The sequence below is a fragment of the Oncorhynchus keta genome, chromosome 30 (genome assembly GCF_023373465.1).
Source record: "Oncorhynchus keta strain PuntledgeMale-10-30-2019 chromosome 30, Oket_V2, whole genome shotgun sequence".
NCBI lineage: Eukaryota > Metazoa > Chordata > Actinopteri > Salmoniformes > Salmonidae > Oncorhynchus > Oncorhynchus keta.
In genome coordinates, this window is record NC_068450.1 from 30,299,988 (window position 1) to 30,318,948 (window position 18,961).

Sequence of the window (18,961 nt, forward strand, 5' to 3'; positions counted from 1 at the left end):
CCACCTGTCGCCTTGTCCATCCAGAATGTGGATGATCAGCAGAGGTGGGTCGGGGATGCCAACCTTTTTTGGGGGTTACCACTTGTGGATCTGCCACTGCAATAAGCTACATTAAGACAAAAGGCCAATTCGGATGTTATTTCCCTTTGCAGTTAATTTCATAATGTATTGACTCAGTTCTGATAACCATCTACTGCACTGTATTGCATTTAATTTAATTTAGCTTCTCAGAATTGTATGCGTCCCCACAGAGTCTGACCCTCATGGTACCAGTCAGTCCTACCTGGGTCAGTTGACCTCAGAGGCAAGACCTGAACTGCAGTCAGATGGTAAGAGCAGCCCATTTAAAACAATGTTAAACCTGCATGACTTTATATTGATGATGATTGTGTGTGTTCGTCTGCATATTCACAACAGCACCTCCACAGCCCCTCCTGCTCCAGGATGACATGTCATCTCTCCATACCACTGTGAAGCTCCTCACTGGAGCCTAGTGGTTAGTGTGTTGGACTAGTAACCGAAAGGTTGCAAGTTCGAATCCCTGAGCTGACAAGGTACAAATCTGTCGTTCTGCCCCTGAACAGGCAGTTAACCCACTGTTCCTAGGACGTCATTGAAAATAAGAATTTGTTCTTAACTGACTTGCCTAGTAAAATAAAGGTTAAATAAAAATATAGGGGAATCCCACAGTCCTGCTACCCAGCCCCTGTCTCCCCTCCCTCCCCTGGGCCTGATGGTGTCACTGAACCCCTGTCTGCGTCTGGAGGAGGACCAGGAACCACTGGAGTTTCATACTCTGATTGAACCAAAACGTGGAGAGAAAGCAATAACACTATTCTCCAGACACGCATGCAAATTGTAATGATACTGACAGTGATGATGTTTTTAAATCGTAATGATACTGACAGTGATGATGTTTTTAAATCATAATGATACTGACAGTGATTATGTTTTTAAATTATAATGATACTGACAGTGATGATGTTTTTAAATCATAATGATACTGACAGTGATGATGTTTTTAAATCATAATGATACTGACAGTGATGATGTTTTTAAATCATAATGATACTGGCAGTGATTATGTTTTTAAATCATAATGATACTGATAGTGATGATGTTTTTAATGGCTGCTGTTGTCTTTTGCCATAGAAATGGAAAGGTGGCTGGCCGAGGGGAAGATTAGGAAACCTCAAATTAACAGCACCCAGAGCTCCAACAACAGGATGATGTTCTGCTTCGCCGCACGCTGCACCACGCACGCACGCACGCACTACACTTGCATAACACAGTTTCTCTGGACGCCTGTAGGTCTTCTGCCCCCACGTAAAATACATTTATAAATTAACCCGACTTGCCATGGCTATTGATACGGAGATTTCTGCTATGTGCAGTTTTTTTTTACGTAGCTTCTGCCCACTCTGCTACCTACGTAGCTTCTGCCCACTCTGCTACCTACGTAGCTTCTGCCCACTCTGCTACCTACTTAGCTTCTGCCCACTTGGCTACCTACGTAGCTTCTTCCCACTCTGCTACCTACGTAGCTTCTGCCCAGTCTGTTACCTACGTAGCTTCTGCCCACTCTGCTACCTACGTAGCTTCTGCCCACTGAAGTTCTCATTGCTGCTTCTGTCTCTGTCTGTGTCTCTTTTTCTCTTTGTTTCTCTTAGAAAAAAGTATATCTGTGTCTGTGCTTCTCTGTTTTTCTATGTAGAGGCCCATAGGAGCTATATATATGCAACTGCGTTGCCGTGCATTTTTTTGTGCAAATGTTTTCACCACGGTCTTTAAGTCCAGGTTGCAGGCCCGACTGTTTTCTATGAGTATTGCCAACCCAGACATACTTTCCTGAGACATTGTACATTATATTGTATGTCCATTGCGTTGGACACAATTTAAACTTAGTCTTGAATGATGTATGCAACCACACAACTCAAACGCTGGTTCACCAGTGTGAACGAAATCGCAAACCTCTTTTGTTCAAGCCCTCAACTTGTTGTCCGTTAATGGTAATCTGTTTGCATCCGTCAATTGATTGGCATTCCAGTGTGTAGACAACCGGTCCCCAGAGCTTCCTATTCAGTTATTCTCTTTCCCGTAACGTGTTGAGGCCGGCAATTAAGGAGAACAAGAGGCTTCAGAACTGTTGCAGAACTGCTGTATTTGAAACACCACCCCCTTTCTGCCCAGTTCCCCTGGTGTTGCTACGGCAATCAAGCTGTTTTTACCTGCCCTGAAACTGTCGCTTCCGCAGAGACATTTCTCATCTGAACTAAAACTCCTAAAGAAGTACCTGAGAACCATTAGGCTCTCGCTCTGATATGCGCTTCTGAACACCTGAGTAAGCGCCACTCATTGCACTGGCGCCGTCGTAGCCTTGACCACGGCATTTGTTCACCCCTTTCAATCAGTTAAATGTTTTCTTTTCCAAGGCCTGAGGCACTCTTTTAGTCACATTCCTGAAGCCCAAGAAACTAACACTTAGCTTCCTAGAACATATGGAAATGAAAAAGGTTTATGAATGACGTTTTGGAGGTTTACTGTCAAAATTATTTATTAAATGAAACAAATAGACGTGGACACCAGGTGGTGGGCCCTCTGAGCTCATGGGCCCCCTACCTTGTGGGGGCCTGCTGGGGTGTCCGGTATGCCAGTGACATGCACACCTGCACATACACATTACACACACTCTCAAACTCATTCATAAGGAGAGGAGATGTGGAACATAATGAGTTATTCTTATTGTGAAGGCCTTCTCTCTCTCTCTTGAGCTCAGGTATGTTATTTTTGTGAACGAGAAGAGAAGCTGCAGCTGAGAGAGGAGCACCTGGACCTCCCCTTCACTGAGATCAGCCGCATGCTGGGGCTGCAGTGGTCCCAACTGGGCCCCAACGACAAGCAGGTCTGACCCCTCAACCCTAACCTTTAATCCCTAACCCCTCTCACCCTTATGCTCTGGCTGTACATTGCAGTGGTCCCAACTTGGCCCCGATGACAAGAAAGTCTGAACCCTGACCTCTAACCCCCAACTTGAAATTCTAACCGAAACATCCTATAACATCCTATATGTCTTCCTGTAGAAGAAGAACCAAGAGGCAGAGAAGGACAAGCAGCACTACATCACAGGCCTGACAGACTACCAGAACACTGAGGCATACAAAGACTTCCTGCAGAAGAAAGCCCTGAGCAGGGGACCAAAGCTCTGTGGTGTGTGTTCAATGTTGTTTGTGTACAATGTTTGTGTAGTGTGTAGCATAGTGCCGAGACTCTAGGGTGTAGTAATTATGTAATTAGATGAGCTCTATGTTGGTTGCTGTTGATGGTGTTTGTTGATGATTGTTGTTATGTTTTGTTGTCGTCAGGACCCCAAGGAGCTGACACTGAGATGGAGGAGGAGACCATGGCTCCGGATCCCATAGATGTAAGTAACTTAACTGCTCCTCTTTCTACACAAGCCATTCTGACCTTCACCTTGACCAGGGACGGGCAACTTTGATGGGGGTGGGGGCCACAAAAAACGGAACTCATTATGAGGGGCAGCAGGGGCTCGTGTTCGTACCCCCGCCTCCTTATGAGCAAAACATTTTAGCTGCCCCCTTCATGACAGCGAAGAGTTTGTAGTTTCGTTCTTCCAATTCTGCACATTTTGCCATAGGGTGGAGGCAAATGTTTGCAGTTTTTAATATGATACCTGTTGATCAATGGGCCTTACCCTGGTCGGTAATTCGACCATGCTTAATTACTACAGCTCCCACATTCAAATTTATGTTGAGACCCCGACTGAGTTCCAAAAACAAACATGTTTTTTTGTGAAATTGGTTCGAGGGCCTCTCTCTCTATCCCCCTCTCTCCCTCTCCCCCACTCGCTCTCTCTGCCACCCCCCCCTCTCTCCCCCACTCTCTCTCAGGGGTCTGACTGTAGTGATTTGTTCTGTCATACCTGTAATCAGTACTTCAGCTCTCTGCACAACAAGAAAGAACACCTTCTGGGCAAACAACATCTGCAGGCCCTCACAGGTCTGTGTGTGTGTGTGTGTGTGTGTGTGTGTGTGTGTGTGTGTGTGTGTGTGTGTGTGTGTGTGTGTGTGTGTGTGTGTGTGTGTGTGTGTGTGTGTGTGTGTGTGTGTGTGTGTGTGTGTGTGTGGTGTGTGTGTGTGTGTGCATGCGAGTGAGGTGCATATCAGATTACGTTCTATGTGCAAGCCTTTATCATATTTGGAAACTGATGCAATAGCAGTATTTCACCATTAGATGGGTGTATAGGACTTAGTCAGTCAGGTTCTCTTTTTAAAGTGCTGTTCAGCATAGTTACTCCAATGAACTGAGACACAAATACATTCAAAGCCATAGTCTATACTGTAAGATTTTTGGAGAGTATGGTTTTGACATTTTGTGTGTTTCTGCTCAGAGGAGTTTGAGAAGGACACAGGCAGCCAACAGCAGGCTCCAGAGATGGAGAGAGGCCCTGTGGAGGAGGAAGAGGAGGATGATGAAGAGGAGGCAGAGTTGGCTCGTACGTGGGGTCTGTCCTCTCTGGACTTCAATGTGCTGCAGGAGCTGCTGCTTAGACACATGAAGCGTAAGAGCTACTGACCAGCACTGACCACATTTACAACTTTGACACAAACAGTGTGCTGGCCTGTCAGCTCCACACCCTCACTCTGCAACCACTGTTGTTCCACACAGACAGAGGTGACAGAGAGAAAGAGAGGGACATGACAGATGGAGGGAAATAAAAAGAGAGAGACCGAAAGAGTGGGAGAGAGCGAGACAGGAAAGAGGGCAGCAGTTCTATACATGAAACCTGATTAGTAGATTACTGCATCCAGTTGGAGGGGATGTGGGTGTTTACTGCTCGGGCACTTTCCATTCACACTCTGTGACACAAACACACTTTCTGTGTAGTACCTTTGCTCTTGTGTTTCTGAATGCACACACACACCCACACATGTTTGGTCTTACTGTGCTTTGTGGGGACCTACACATTTTTTCCCCATTCAAAATCAGATTTTCCTTAACCCTCAAACCTAACATTAACCCTAACCTTAACTCATAACCCTAACCCTAATTCTAACCCTTACCCTAAAATAGCCTTTGTCCTCTTGGGGACTTGGGAAATGTCCCCACGTGGGAGAATGTTCCTTGTTTAACTATCCTTGTGGGTATTTCCGGTACCCACGAGGATAGTAATATAAGTACACACACACACACACACACACACACACACACACACACACACACACACACACACACACACACACACACACACACACACACACACACACACACACACACACACACACACACACACACACACACACACACACACACACACACACACACACACACACACGTTCCCATGGATTGAGTAATAAACTCAAGCCGGAGGTTTGGAATAATTTGCTTGTTATGAGGCCAATCCCTTTCATTGTGCTAATCTCCATCAGGGTATTAGGTCTTCGCCCAGCCAGGACAGGGAGGGTTACAGATGGAGAACAGCGGGGCTGGAGCTAACATCAGTTACTTAGTGGTTCATGGTCGAGATCACAGTAGTGTTTTGTTCCAAACAATAGACTCTCTGACCCTCCTATCAGCTCTATCATCCTTTCCTTGTCCCCGTCAGGTGGTGACTGGTTTAAAACGATAGGACAGGGTCCAGCCTCATGTTAGGTATTCACTGTATTGATGTCAGCTATTATACAGTTCATTCAAATCAGGGATCAGGAAGGAATGGCGATTAAGAAAAAGAGAGATGTCGACTATGGTAACAGAAATACGATTTGTATTCAATAGAAAGAGTTACAGTATTTACAGAACTGACGCAGCCCTGTCTCTAGGTAACAGGCTTCTGCAGAAACAGGCTCTGCCCATCGCTGCCCTGGCGAATTGATGAGCAGAGCCGCACAGGAAGAAGGGAACCTCAGGTATCCATAGCAACCAGCCAGGGGTCGTGTGAGAACGGACAGTGACTGAGTAGATTAACATCTGTATGTGTCAGCAACATAATGAATGTGGCCCTAGTATCCACTACTTTGTAGGGAAGGGAGCAGTTTTTCAGAATGGAACCAAGCCTGAGTACCACAGCGCCATATTGACAGGAGTGGTAACTTGTGACTGAGATGCTGCTGTGATAATGATGATAGATAGGATTTACATGGTGTTTTTCCAAGAGCTCAAAGAGCTTTACATTGTAACAGGAAGCCCAGCACAGCCAGTGTGCTCATGTGTGATGTAGCTCCCTGCCAGATTGCAGTTTGGAGTGTGACTGTTTGAGGTTGTGGACAGGTGTCTTTTATACTGATAAGTACAAGTTCAAACAGGTGCCATTAATACAGGTAACGAGTGGAGGACAGAGGAGCCTCTTAAAGAAGGTCTGTGAGAGCCAGAAATCTTGCTTGTTTGTAGGTGACCAAATACTTATTTTCCACCATAATTTGCTAATTAATTCATTAAAATTCCTACAATGTGATTTTCTGGATTTTTTTTCTCATTTTGTCTGTCATAGTTGAAGTGTACCTATGATGAAAATTACAGGCCTCTCTCATCTTTTTAAGTTGGAGAACTTGCACAATTAGTGGCTGACTAAATACTTTTTTGCCCCACTGTATGTAAACTTCCGACTTCAACTGTACATATGAAGCATTACATCAATACTGGCAGGCTGCGACAGGGTGGAACTTGGTTTAACATTTGGAAAGGAGGAGCCTGTACTGTACTGTGAACATTGACTTGGGGGAGAGATAGGGGTCCAAGAGATGATGTGTGTGTGGGGGGAAGGGAGATGGAGAGTGGATGAGAGGTGGGAAGGTATCAGTAGCTTCACTTGATTATCTAAATCTCCATGTAACTCAATCTCTCTCAGGTCCCATCTGAGCACTTCGGACTGTCGCTAAAGAAGCTGGTTTATAATTAGTTTAAAGCATTAATGCTCATGAATATGTTAAGCTGATAACGTCACACACTCATGAATATGTTGAAATCTTAAGCTGGTTATGTAAAGTGAATTAAGACAGAGGCTTGTTTCTACACTCAGCTCCTTTTAGCACAGACATAGAAATAGAACCAAAAGTGTGTAGATCAGCAGCAGTGTTTTTACACTCAGCTCCTCTTAGCACAGCCATAGAAATAGAACCAACAGTGTGTAGATCAGCAGCGGGGTTTCTACACTCAGCTCCTCTTACCACAGCCATAGAAATAGAACCGACAGTGTGTCGATCAGCAGCGGGGTTTCTACACGCTCATCCCATTCCACAACACACAAGATGAAAAGGGTTAGGGTTGAAATTATACAAAGGCACACCTTCATTACCAGCCAATCTCTCTCTGCCCACCCCGCATTCAAACATCACACAACATCTGATGCCCGATCGCACAGTTTGATGACGTGTAATGCAACCATTGGTTAAATGCATGCAACGTCTGAGCAGGGGAACGCGACCTTAGTGTGCTGTCCTCAGCATGAGGCCAAGTCTACCAACCACAACCAACCTCCTTTGGCCCGGCAGCAATGGGCTGCATATCAAATCAAATCAAATTTTATTTGTCACATACACATGGTTAGCAGATGTTAATGCGAGTGTAGCGAAATGCTTGTGCTTCTAGTTCCGACAATGCAGTAATAACCAACAAGTAATCTAACCTAACAATTCCACAACTACTACCTTATACACACAAGTGTAAAGGGGTAAAGAATATGTACATAAAGATATATGAATGAGTGATGGTACAGAACGACATAGGCAAGATGCAGAAGATGGTATCGAGTACAGTTTATACATATGCGATGAGTAATGTAGGGTATGTAAACAAAGTGGCATAGTTTAAAGTGGCTAGTGATACATGTCTTACATACAGATTCAGTAGATGATATAGAGTACAATATATACATATACATATGAGATGAGTAATGTAAGGTATGTAAACATTATATTAAGTGGCATTGTTTAAAGTGGCAAGTGATACATTTTTTAAATCAATTTCCATTATTAAAGTGGCTGGAGTTGAGTCAGTATGTTGGCAGCAGCCACTTAATGTTAGTGGTGGCTGTTTAACAGTCTGATGGCCTTGAGATAGAAGCTGTTTTTCAGTCTCTCGGTCCCTGCTTTGATGCACCTGTACTGACCTCGCCTTCTGGATGATAGCGGGGTGAACAGGCAGTGGCTCGGGTGGTTGTTGTCCTTGATGATCTTTATGGCCTTCCTGTAACATCGGGTGGTGTTGGTGTCACTAAACCGTGCAGCAATGTTTTTGTGTGTGTGTGTGTGTGTGTGTGTGTGTGTGTGTGTGTGTGTGTGTGTGTGTGTGTGTGTGTGTGTGTGTGTGTGTGTGTGTGTGTGTGTGTGTGTGTGTGTGTGTGTGTGTGCGCGCCACTCAGACAGGCCACAGCAGTAGGCAGAGAGCCCGGCAGCTGGGCGTGTGTAATTCATCCATCCAGGTCCAGGGAATCTGTGTCAGTCACACCACTGTGGGACTTCAGGCTGACTCTCTCATTTACACTCACTGTTAGATATACAGGGCATCTGGAAAGTATTCAGACCCCTTGACTATTTCCATATTTTGTTACGTCACAGCCTTATTCTCATCGATCTAAACACAACACCCCATAATGACAAAGCAAAAACAGATTTTTTGATTTTTTTAGATTAAAAATAAAATAGTAAAATATCACATTTACATAAGTATTCAGACCCTTAACTCAGTACTTTGTTGAAGCACCTTTGGCAGAGATTACAGCCTAGAGTCTTCTTGGATATGACTCTACAAGCTTGACACAATTGTATTTGGGGAGTTTCTCCCATTCTTCTCTGCAGATCCTCTCAAGCTCTATCAGACTTGGATGGTGAGTGTCGCTGCACAGCTATTTTCAGGTCTCTCCAGAGATATTTGATCGCGTTCATTTCTGGGCTCTGTTTCGGCCACTCAAGGACATTCAGAGACTTGTCCCGAAGTCACTCCGGCATTGTCTTGGCTGTGTGCTTAGGGTTACTGTCCTGTTGGAAGGTGAACCTTCGCCCCAGTCTGAGGTCCTGAGCGCTCGGGAGCAGGTTTTCATCAAGGATCTCTCTGTACTTTGCTCCATTCATCTTTCCCTCGATCCTGACTTGTCTCCCAGTCCCTGCCACTTACGAACATCCCCACAGCATGATGCTGCCACCACCATGCTTCACCGTAGGGATGGTGCCACGTTTCCTCCAGACGTGACGCTTGCCATTCAGGCCAAAGAGTTCAATCTTGGTTTCATCAGACCAGAGAATCTTGTTTATCATGGTCTGAGAGTCCTTTAGTTGCCTTTTGGCAAACTCCAAATGGGCTGTCATGTGCCTTTTACTGAGGAGTGGCTTCTGTCTGGCCACTCCACCATAAAGGCCTAATTGGTGGAGTGCTGCAGAGATAGTTGTCCTTCTGGAAGGTTTTCCCATCTACACAGAGGAAATCTGGAGCTCTGTCAGAGTGACCATCGGGTTCTTGGTCACCAACCACCAACTCCAATTGCTCAGTTTGGCCTGGTGGCCAGCTCTAGGAAGAGTATTGGGGGTTCCAAACTTCTTCCAATTAAGAATGAAGGAGGCCACTAGGGACCATCTATGCTGCAAAAAAATGTTGGTTGGTACCCTTCCCCAAATCTGTGCCCTCGACACAATCCTGTCTCGGAGCTCTGCGGACAATTCCTTCAATCTCATGGCTTTGTTTTTGCTCTGACATGCACCGTCAACTGTGGGACCGCATATGAAGAGGCGTGTGCCTTTCCAAATCTAGTCAAATCAATTGCATTTACCATAGGTGGACTCCAATCAAGTTGTTGAAATATCTCAAGAATGATCAATGGAAATAGGATGCACCTGAGCTCAATGTCGATTCTCATAGCAAAGGGTCTGAATACCTATGTAAATACGTTTTTTATATATACATTTGCCAAAAAATAAAAAATAAACTGTTCTTGCTTTGTCATTGGGGTATTGGGGTATTGTGTGCAGATTGATGAGGGAAAAAAATATTGAATCCATTTTAGAATAAGGCTGTAAAGTAACAATTGTGTGGAAAAAGTAAATGGGTCTGAGTGCTTTCCGAATGCACTGTACATACTTATACTGCTAGGTGATGTTCACTTACGCAAACGCTCCTGCTATTCAAACATTCCCACAGTCAGTCCAAGTGTGCTGTGGGTGTTGGTTTTTACAGTGAGTATGCAGCTGCATGGATTGTCCTGAACTCCTGCTGGACTGGATGAGCAGGCAGTTACCAGCGATAAGAGAAAAAGGGAAGCAAAAGGAACAGGCTTGGACCCAAAGCTCTGAAGTTTTTTTTGTCACATTCAGTCCACTTCAAAGGGCCACAGGTTAATTGGGTATCATCCATATTCAATGGCCTATTATTAGGATATAGGACTGCTGTATTATGCATTATTATGCCTAGTTTAAAGGGGAGTCTTCATGCGCTGACCATCAGGGCTGGGTAGATTACTTTCAAAATGTAATCTGTTACAGTTACTAGTTACCTGTACAAAATGTCAATAAATGTTAAATTCCAATCAATTTAAATTCCAATAAATGTTATACCCCTTGATCTTCAAGAATAGGACTTGAAAATAAAGATAAGCCAAATTGTTTTACCTGAACATGACCCCAAAAGTAAGGACTTATTAGCCATCCCTACCCATGTTGTTTATGATTTTGTTGTCATGGAGGGCTGATTGTGCTCATTGATTCGAGTTGAAAAATAAATTCTGTGCACATGGAATGGCATGCTTTGAGGCCTACTGAAAAGTGCTATATACATGTGAAAAATGAATTCCATATGCTGCATTTGCTATCGGCCTATTGTTTTCCTATTTGTTGGTGACACTTTGATATCTGTTTAAAGGGCCAATCCACAGATGAAACAATAACCAAACGGTTGCTGAGGGATGGGCCTGGAGAAATGTAGCCACTCTCAGATGAATAGTGTGGTGTTTCATTTCTTTACTATCAAATGAGGAGAGACAAAGTTAGCACACAAGTCAGAGTTATACTTTAAATCTTTAATAGTGAGAGCTTAGCAATAGTGATGCCTGGTCGACGAATCACCATCTCTGATGATCTGTTGAGAGCCACAACACAAAGGCTACTGAGATCTTTTATAGCAAAGATCCAACCACATAGTCTACATAAACCACAGATGTTTGGAACGAGTCACAAGGTGAGACTTTTGAAATGAGAAAGGAGTATCCTGTAGCAAGATAGCATTTGCTATAAATGATTGTTCAGTTTGGCCCCTAAAACAAGGTTCCGATCTCGTTCCTGGTACTCATAAAACAAAAACACCAACTCGACCAATGGCATAAATCAATTGTCAACTCCAGATACTCCCATCTCAAGTAAAACCCCTTCTTGACCCCACTCCTGGACAAGCTCACTGAGGGGAGTGAGCCTCTAGGTGCGGAAATCCCAGTGGGACACGACCCCCCCATCCTGGGAAAAATATGATTTGCCCCCACCAATATATCACTGTAAACATAACTATGTAATTGCAATAATATTAATAATGCGCAATGTAAGCACTTGTGCTAATTATAGACACTTAATAGCGTGTTTTTAGGTTTCAAAAGATTGCGGCTCCCCGCCCTTTGCCTCACAATGGCTTGATCCACTGCCAGTTCCTTATCTGGCAGGTAACAGAGGGTTCGTATCTACTTTTTGAAAAGCACTCAATGCACATAACTGACGTGAGGTTATTCCAGTCAATCGCGCCATAGCAATGTTTTTTTTTATGTTGGCAGGGTTCACACACACACACACACACACTAGCTGAATTTGCAGAGCTAGCGGGCAAACATTAACTATTAAGCAAGCTAGTACCTATTCCATTTATGTGGCGTCGTCAAAGATGGAATCATTGCTATCTTCAGTTTATTCCAAGATCAACATGCAGCTGTAGTGCTTCAAAGTCCCTGTGATCAGGTTAGAGATAAACTGAACTCCCAACTGAACAGAACTACACTCTCTTCTACCATTGTCTTAAATATCTTTAATGGTCTCGTTGCAAAAACTAAATTGTCGCTATGGGACTTTGAAGCACTTTTGCTGATCTTGGAGTAACCCGACAATAGCAAAGTCTATAGCAAACACCACAGAAACAGAATTGGTGCTCGCTAGCTCTGCAAATTCAGCTATTGTTGGAAGCCAGCCAATATGAAACATACTATATTAAAATGACAAAAGGTTGCAGCATATGTTGTGTAAATGGTGAACTCACACAGCTGTCAACTCTTGTCACTGCAATCCATTTCACATTTGCAAGCTGCCTTTTAGATCGAAGCCCATATAGAATGATAGAAGATAAGATGATAGAAGCCCATCTCCTACTGTAAATAACCTACACACTGTGTGTGTGTGTGTGTGTGTGTGTGTGTGTGTGTGTGTGTGTGTGTGTGTGTGTGTGTGTGTGTGTGTGTGTGTGTGTGTGTGTGTGTGTGTGTGCATCTAGCCAGCCTGCCAGGTAGAAAAAAGTAAAAAGGCAGACATCAGAGTATTTTTCAGTATACCAAAACGCACAGCAGGAACCCTAGTAGTCTAAGACTAGTTGATAAAATGTTCATTAGAAAGAAGTGAAATGCAAATGGTAACGTTTCACAATGATGTCATTAGGCAGATCAGGCAACAGAGGGCACACAGACATCAGAGCTGGGGACAGATGGGCAGGGACAGACTGACAGAGACTGATAGGCAGGGACAGACTGGCAGAGACTGATAGACAGGGACAGACTGAGAGAGACTGATAGGCAGGGACAGACTGAGAGAGACTGATAGGCAGGGACAGACTGAGAGAGACTGATAGGCAGGGACAGACTGACAGAGACTGATAAGCAGGGACAGACTGGCAGAGACAGGGAGTCTCAGGTAAGTTTGTTGAGTCTTTGTTTGGCAACATTATGAAAGGTTCTCTTTTTTTTAGACTTGTAAAATAGGGACATAATTGAAAAATGCCATGGATACCCCCACTCTCAACTTAAACTCAACCTTGTTGCCAGCAGCACCAGTATAGGGGACAGTGGCACAGCCACGGCAGGACCAGGTGTCAACCTTGTTGCCAGCAGCACCAGTATAGGGGACAGTGGCACAGCATTGTCCAGTTACCTGAGTGATGGCACAAAACCATATCAGCCACACCCACAATTTATAGAACTGTAAACTCTTGCCAACAGAGTGTTGACGTTTCAAGAGAGATGGTTTGGTGATTTCCCCTGGCTACATTATAATCCATCAATAAAAGGAGTGTTGTTTTCACTGTAGCCAAGGATTTTCAAGCCAGCCATCTTTTGGCCAAAGAGCAGATGCTGCCTTCATTAGTGCAGGATTTAGGATCTGGAGAAAAATTCATTCATTGTAAAATTCAAAACTGCCAAACCCACTGCCACTGTGTAACTGTAACAGCACACCAGATAAATCCAATCAGTCCCCAGTTATCCAGTGCTTGGGGTAAACAGCAGTGATGAAATGACGAAAGCTACCTTGCACTGTAAGAGAAAGCAACAACATTGATTTAATCCATTGAGACACACTCAAGACGATTTGCTGGCAAAGCAGTGGATCACTATAGGGCAGAATATTTTTAAGTGTTGGATGGTGTGGAGGTTCAGTTTGACCAGGACAGTCTAAACATTCTGCGTAAGTTGGAAAGAGTGCTTCTCATGGGGGAGTTGGATGAGTCTCTAGATCAGTACCCTGAGCTGAACATAGATTATCTTTCAGTGCAGTTGCATCTCTTTCGCAACAAATATCCCTGAAGCAGCAGTGGAGAGGCAGCAGAGGTCCTCAGGAGGCTTCCAGTGGAGGTGCGGGGGTTGGTTGACCAAGTTGAGGTGCTGATCAGAATTTAGTCTGTAATGTACATAATGACAGGCTGGACAGTCTTGAGGGAAAATATCTACCAGCAATGTGTTGGATCCATTGAAACCCTCAAACATATGTTTGTTTCTTTTGTTCAGTAGTGTTTATAGCAGTGGTTCTCAACCTTTTTTCGGTACTGGAACCTCTGCATATTATGAGGCAAGTTTTTGAGTGGTCCTCAGGGACCTCCACCCCCTCTATATTATATGTAAAGTTACTGGAACCCCTGCATATTATGAGGCAAGGTTTTGAGTGGTCCTCAGGGACCTCCACCCCTCTATATTATATGTAAAGTTACTGGAACCCCTGCATATTATGAGGCAAGGTTTTGAGTGGTCCTCAGGGACCTCCACCCCTCTATATTATATGTAAAGTTACTGGAACCCCTGCATATTATGAGGCAAGGTTTTGAGTGGTCCTCAGGGACCTCCACCCCCTCTATATTATATGTAAAGGTACTGGAACACCTGCATATTTTGAGGCAAGGTTTTGAGTGGTCCTCAGGGACCTCCACCCCTCTATATTATATGTAAAGTTACTGGAACCCCTGCATATTATGAGGCAAGTTTTTGAGTGGTCCTCAGGGACCTCCACCCCTCTATATTATATGTAAAGGTACTGGAACCCCTGCATATTATGAGGCAAGGTTTTGAGTGGTCTTCAGGGACCTCCACCCCTCTATATTATATGTAAAGTTACTGGAACCCCTGCATATTATGAGGCAAGGTTTTGAGTGGTCTTCAGGGACCTCCACCCCTCTATATTATATGTAAAGTTACTGGAACCCCTGCATATTATGAGGCAAGGTTTTGAGTGGTCCTCAGGGACCTCCACCCCTCTATATTATATGTAAAGTTACTGGAACCCCTGCATATTATGAGGCAAGGTTTTGAGTGGTCCTCAGGGACCTCCACCCCTCTATATTATATGTAAAGGTACTGGAACCCCTGCATGTTATGAGGCACGGTTTTGAGTGGTCCTCAGGGACCTCCACCCCTCTATATTATATGTAAAGTTACTGGAACCCCTGCATATTATGAGGCAAGGTTTTGAGTGGTCCTCAGGGACCTCCACCCCCTCTATATTATATGTAAAGGTACTGGAACCCCTGCATATTATGAGGCAAGGTTTTGAGTGGTCCTCAGGGACCTCCACCCCTCTATATTATATGTAAAGGTACTGGAACCCCTGCATGTTATGAGGCAAGGTTTTGAGTGGTCCTCAGGGACCTCCACCCCTCTATATTATCTGTAAAGGTACTGGAACCCCTGCATATTATGAGGCAAGGTTTTGAGTGGTCCTCAGGGACCTCCACCCCTCTATATTATATGCAAAGTTACTGGAACCCCTGCATATTATGAGGCAAGGCTTTGAGTGGTCCTCAGGGACCTCCACCCCCTCTATATTATATGTAAAGTTACTGTAACCCCTGCATATTATGAGGCAAGGTTTTGAGTGGTCGTCAGGGACCTCCACCCCCTCTATATTATATGTAAAGTTACTGTAACCCCTGCATATTATGAGGCAAGGTTTTGAGTGGTCTTCAGGGACCTCCACCCCCTCTATATTATATGTAAAGTTACTGTAACCCCAGCATATTATGAGGCAAGGTTTTGAGTGGTCCTCAGGGACCTCCACCCCCTCTATATTATATGTAAAGGTACTGGAACCCCTGCATATTATGAGGCAAGGTTTTGAGTGGTCCTCAGGGACCTCCACCCCTCTATATTATATGTAAAGGTACTGGAACTCCTGCATATTATGAGGCAAGGTTTTGAGTGTTCCTCAGGGACCTCCACCCCTCTATATTATATGTAAAGGTACTGGAACCCCTGCATATTATGAGGCAAGGTTTTGAGTGGTCCTCAGGGACCTCCACCCCTCTATATTATATGTAAAGTTACTGGAACCCCTGTGCTGCTGAATACGTTCATTACACTTTTTTATTTCTTGGACCCCTTGCCATTACACCAGGGACCCCTAGGCGTCCACCTACCCTGTTTGAGACCCCCTGCTGTATAGTATGATATATGTTATTTTGTTTAGTAGTTTTTAGTACATGACAGTACACTTACTAATTATTTATTTTATTTAAAATTGCATACTTTGTGTGACATACTTGTCCATAGCTGTTATTTGAAGAGTTGAGACACTGACTGAACAATCACTAAGTATTTCTGAAGGATATTTTGGTTGATTTGTTTGGGTTTTTCATTTAAGTAGTTATTTCACTTTTAGAACTGTACTTATTCTGAGCGTTTTGTTCTTGTAAAGATGTAATAGACTCAAACCAGCGGCACATATTTAATGACTATATAAATGAATCAGAAAAAGTTAAATGAAAAGGTCAGTTCAGTGCGTAGACCAACTTTGTGATGGTCCACCTACTGGCCTTGCTTGGTAATGACGGTTGTAAATACAAATACCTGCATACATACTGGACTGATATGGAACACTGCTATAACTAGTATTCGTAGGAGTATTATGATGATTTAAACATTTTAACAAGTTGGGACAACCCTTCATTGAACTACTGTACCTATCAATTATCCAGTAGTAGTAATTATGGTTCCTCAATATACATTTAACATATTACAATTTAGGCACTGTGTTACAGCACTACTTTTGGTGTCCCCCTCAGGAATTGCTCTTGAGAAAATTTCATGTAATTGTCCCCTCCAAAGTTGATATCAGATTTTCGCCCCTGATCCTTTCTGAATTTAAAAGTAATCCTCGAAGTATTTCAAAAGTATCTGTAATCCGATTACAATATTTTAGCTGGTAATGTAACGGATTAGTTACCGTTTTTGAAATCCGCGCTCGAATCCCCGAGCTGATAAGGTCAAAATATGTCGCTCTGCCCCTGAACAAGGCAGTTAACCCACTGTCCAGGGGCCGTCATTGAAAATAGTAATTTGTTCTTAACTGACTTGCCTAGTTAAATAAAAGGTAAAATAAATTATAATAATAAATAAAACAAATTGCACATTTCCAAGTTCTGACTAACACATTAACCCGACATCATAGGCTACTATCCAGTCTTAATAGCTGGGGAGCGTTCAGCAGGACGTCTTGAACGTTCAGATATACGTATGTTGGTTCTATGTAGAACAAATATGCCTCTCCGATATAAGGAATCACGTTAGCTCTCTCTATTCACGACATTTCTATCTGCAACGTTCGAAAACGTTTGGCAACTGAACGTGGCCTTGGGACGCTGGATGAAACGTTTTGAGAGCCGACGTCATGTGTAGGCGTGGCGTGTGACAGCGTGCCGGGTGTGCCTTGAGAAACCCACAGCAGAACAGTAAATCCAGTCTGGCCACCACGTTAACGTTTTAGTGGAATTTAGCCTACATTTTGCTCAACGTTACCCTCTGCTGCTAGTTAAAAAGGGGTTAATTAATAGCAGGCTATTTGAGAGGATAAGTTTGTAACTTACCTGCCCGACTGCGGAAAAAAGAGAACGCCCAGCTGCACAGCATCTCTCAAATCGAGGTGAGGTGTGCGCTCTCTCTCTCGGACGGATGCCGAGGCACTGCTGCCGTAGTGGATGAGAACCAGTCGACCAGAAACGTTTGACATCTCTGTCGGAGCCCCAAACAGACAAGGCTACCTCCCACTTGATGACAGACAACATTTAAGTAAGTGTATATGTTGGCCAATTGGTCAGCCCCACAGCTCTGCTGGCTTATAAATGTGTGCTACCTGCGCAAACTATGACAGGCAGGCAGACTGGCTTCTACAGAGAGCGACGTCCTCTGATATCGAGGTAGTGCTGGCATCGCCTCGCTGTATGGATAAATGCGTTTACATTGTATCTTCTGTACAGAGTCCGTGTAAATCACTGTCTCGGCTGCGGATGTTGCAACACAACCATAATAGTATAATATACTGTTCTTCAACTTTTTAGAGACAGGCATATCGGTCATGATGCTGTGGTCTGCAGTCGGTGGCGGTGGCGGTTAATAGCTGATGTGCTGGTGACATATCCATCTCCAGCTACAGATGTTGGAAAAATAAGCTGTGATTTATGGGTCTGGACTGTAGCCAACAACGGCGTGTTAAAGTTATGTATTACAATGGCTAGTAGCCTATATGACATTGGTGCATGGCAAAATACACCCGATCATTAGTTAGGCATGTTATGTTATGTTACGTTATGTTGTCCATGGATCACCAGCCACAGTCGGTTAGCTACGGGGTGGAAATGACACGAGCACCCGTGGGGCGTGATCCTCAGACCGGTCAGCACGCTCGAGACTGGTATTTTGCATGTGCTTATTTGCATGTGCTTATTTGCACGTCATGGGCTGTGCTCTTCATCATGGCACCCACCCATGGCCAATGGTGGAACATTGTGTTTTTATCAGAATGACAGCGTACTACTACTGACTGATGTGGACACCGGCCTGATCAGCCGAGGGTGTGGTTGGACACACATGCCAGCCTGTCAGACCAGTGGCTTAACCCCAGTGTAACACCCCCCCAAATCTCCCAGGCATTCGGGATGATTTGACAGCTCATTAGAGTTGGCGAAAGAAAAGAACATCTCTGCCGGGTCCCTGACAGTAGCCTGCACCCCTCCACCACGCTCTCGAACAGGTTTGGTGTTTGTTGAGAGTGAGACTAGCCTACACTACACTACTGTACCCACACTACTGTACCTACACTACAGTAACTACAGTACCTACACTACAGTACCTACACTACAGTACAGTACCTACACTACAGTACCTACACTACAGTACCTACACTACTGTACCTACACTACTGTACCTACACTACTGTAACTACACTACAGTACCTACACTACTGTACCTACACTACAGTACCTACACTACACTACTGTACCTACACTACAGTACCTACAGCTGCTTTGTGCAATATACACTACAGTACCTACACTACAGTACCTACACTACAGTACCTACACTACAGTACAGTACCTACACTACAGTACCTACACTACAGTACCTACACTACAGTACAGTACCTACACTACAGTACCTACAGTACAGTACCTACACTACAGTACCTACACTACTGTACCTACACTACAGTACAGTACCTACACTACTGTACCTACACTACAG

General features: G+C 44.1%; 2 protein-coding genes across 4 annotated transcripts in view; both read left to right on the forward strand.

The window, feature by feature from the left end:
* Positions 1 to 9: 9 nt before the first annotated feature.
* LOC118363396 (high mobility group protein 20A-like) lies at positions 10 to 6,469 on the forward strand. The gene is made up of 7 exons (XM_035744216.2): positions 10 to 44; positions 252 to 329; positions 2,777 to 2,902; positions 3,081 to 3,207; positions 3,363 to 3,421; positions 3,909 to 4,017; positions 4,409 to 6,469. The coding sequence occupies exons 2-7, from the start codon at positions 327 to 329 to the stop codon at positions 4,591 to 4,593; spliced, it is 609 nt and encodes a 202-aa protein (XP_035600109.2). The 5' UTR covers positions 10 to 44; positions 252 to 326; the 3' UTR covers positions 4,594 to 6,469.
* Positions 6,470 to 17,078: 10,609 nt separating this feature from the next.
* Positions 17,079 to 18,961, forward strand: part of LOC118376053 (janus kinase and microtubule-interacting protein 1-like) — a 56,513-nt gene continuing 54,630 nt past the window's right edge. The window contains exon 1 of one of the 3 annotated variants that reach the window (XM_052488206.1): positions 17,079 to 17,509. The gene's annotated coding sequence lies outside the window, so the exon portion shown is untranslated. The remainder of the gene's footprint in view (positions 17,510 to 18,961) is intronic. The other 2 variants (XM_052488208.1, XM_052488209.1) reach the window with 2 other exon arrangements.

Bases quoted from the DNA above. Each gene is read 5' to 3' on its own strand.
- LOC118363396 (XM_035744216.2), top strand. The intron at 3,208-3,362 runs GTGTGTGTTCAA...TGTTGTCGTCAG, and splicing joins CAGGGGACCAAAGCTCTGTG to GACCCCAAGGAGCTGACACT. The intron at 3,422-3,908 runs GTAAGTAACTTA...ACTCTCTCTCAG, and splicing joins TGGCTCCGGATCCCATAGAT to GGGTCTGACTGTAGTGATTT.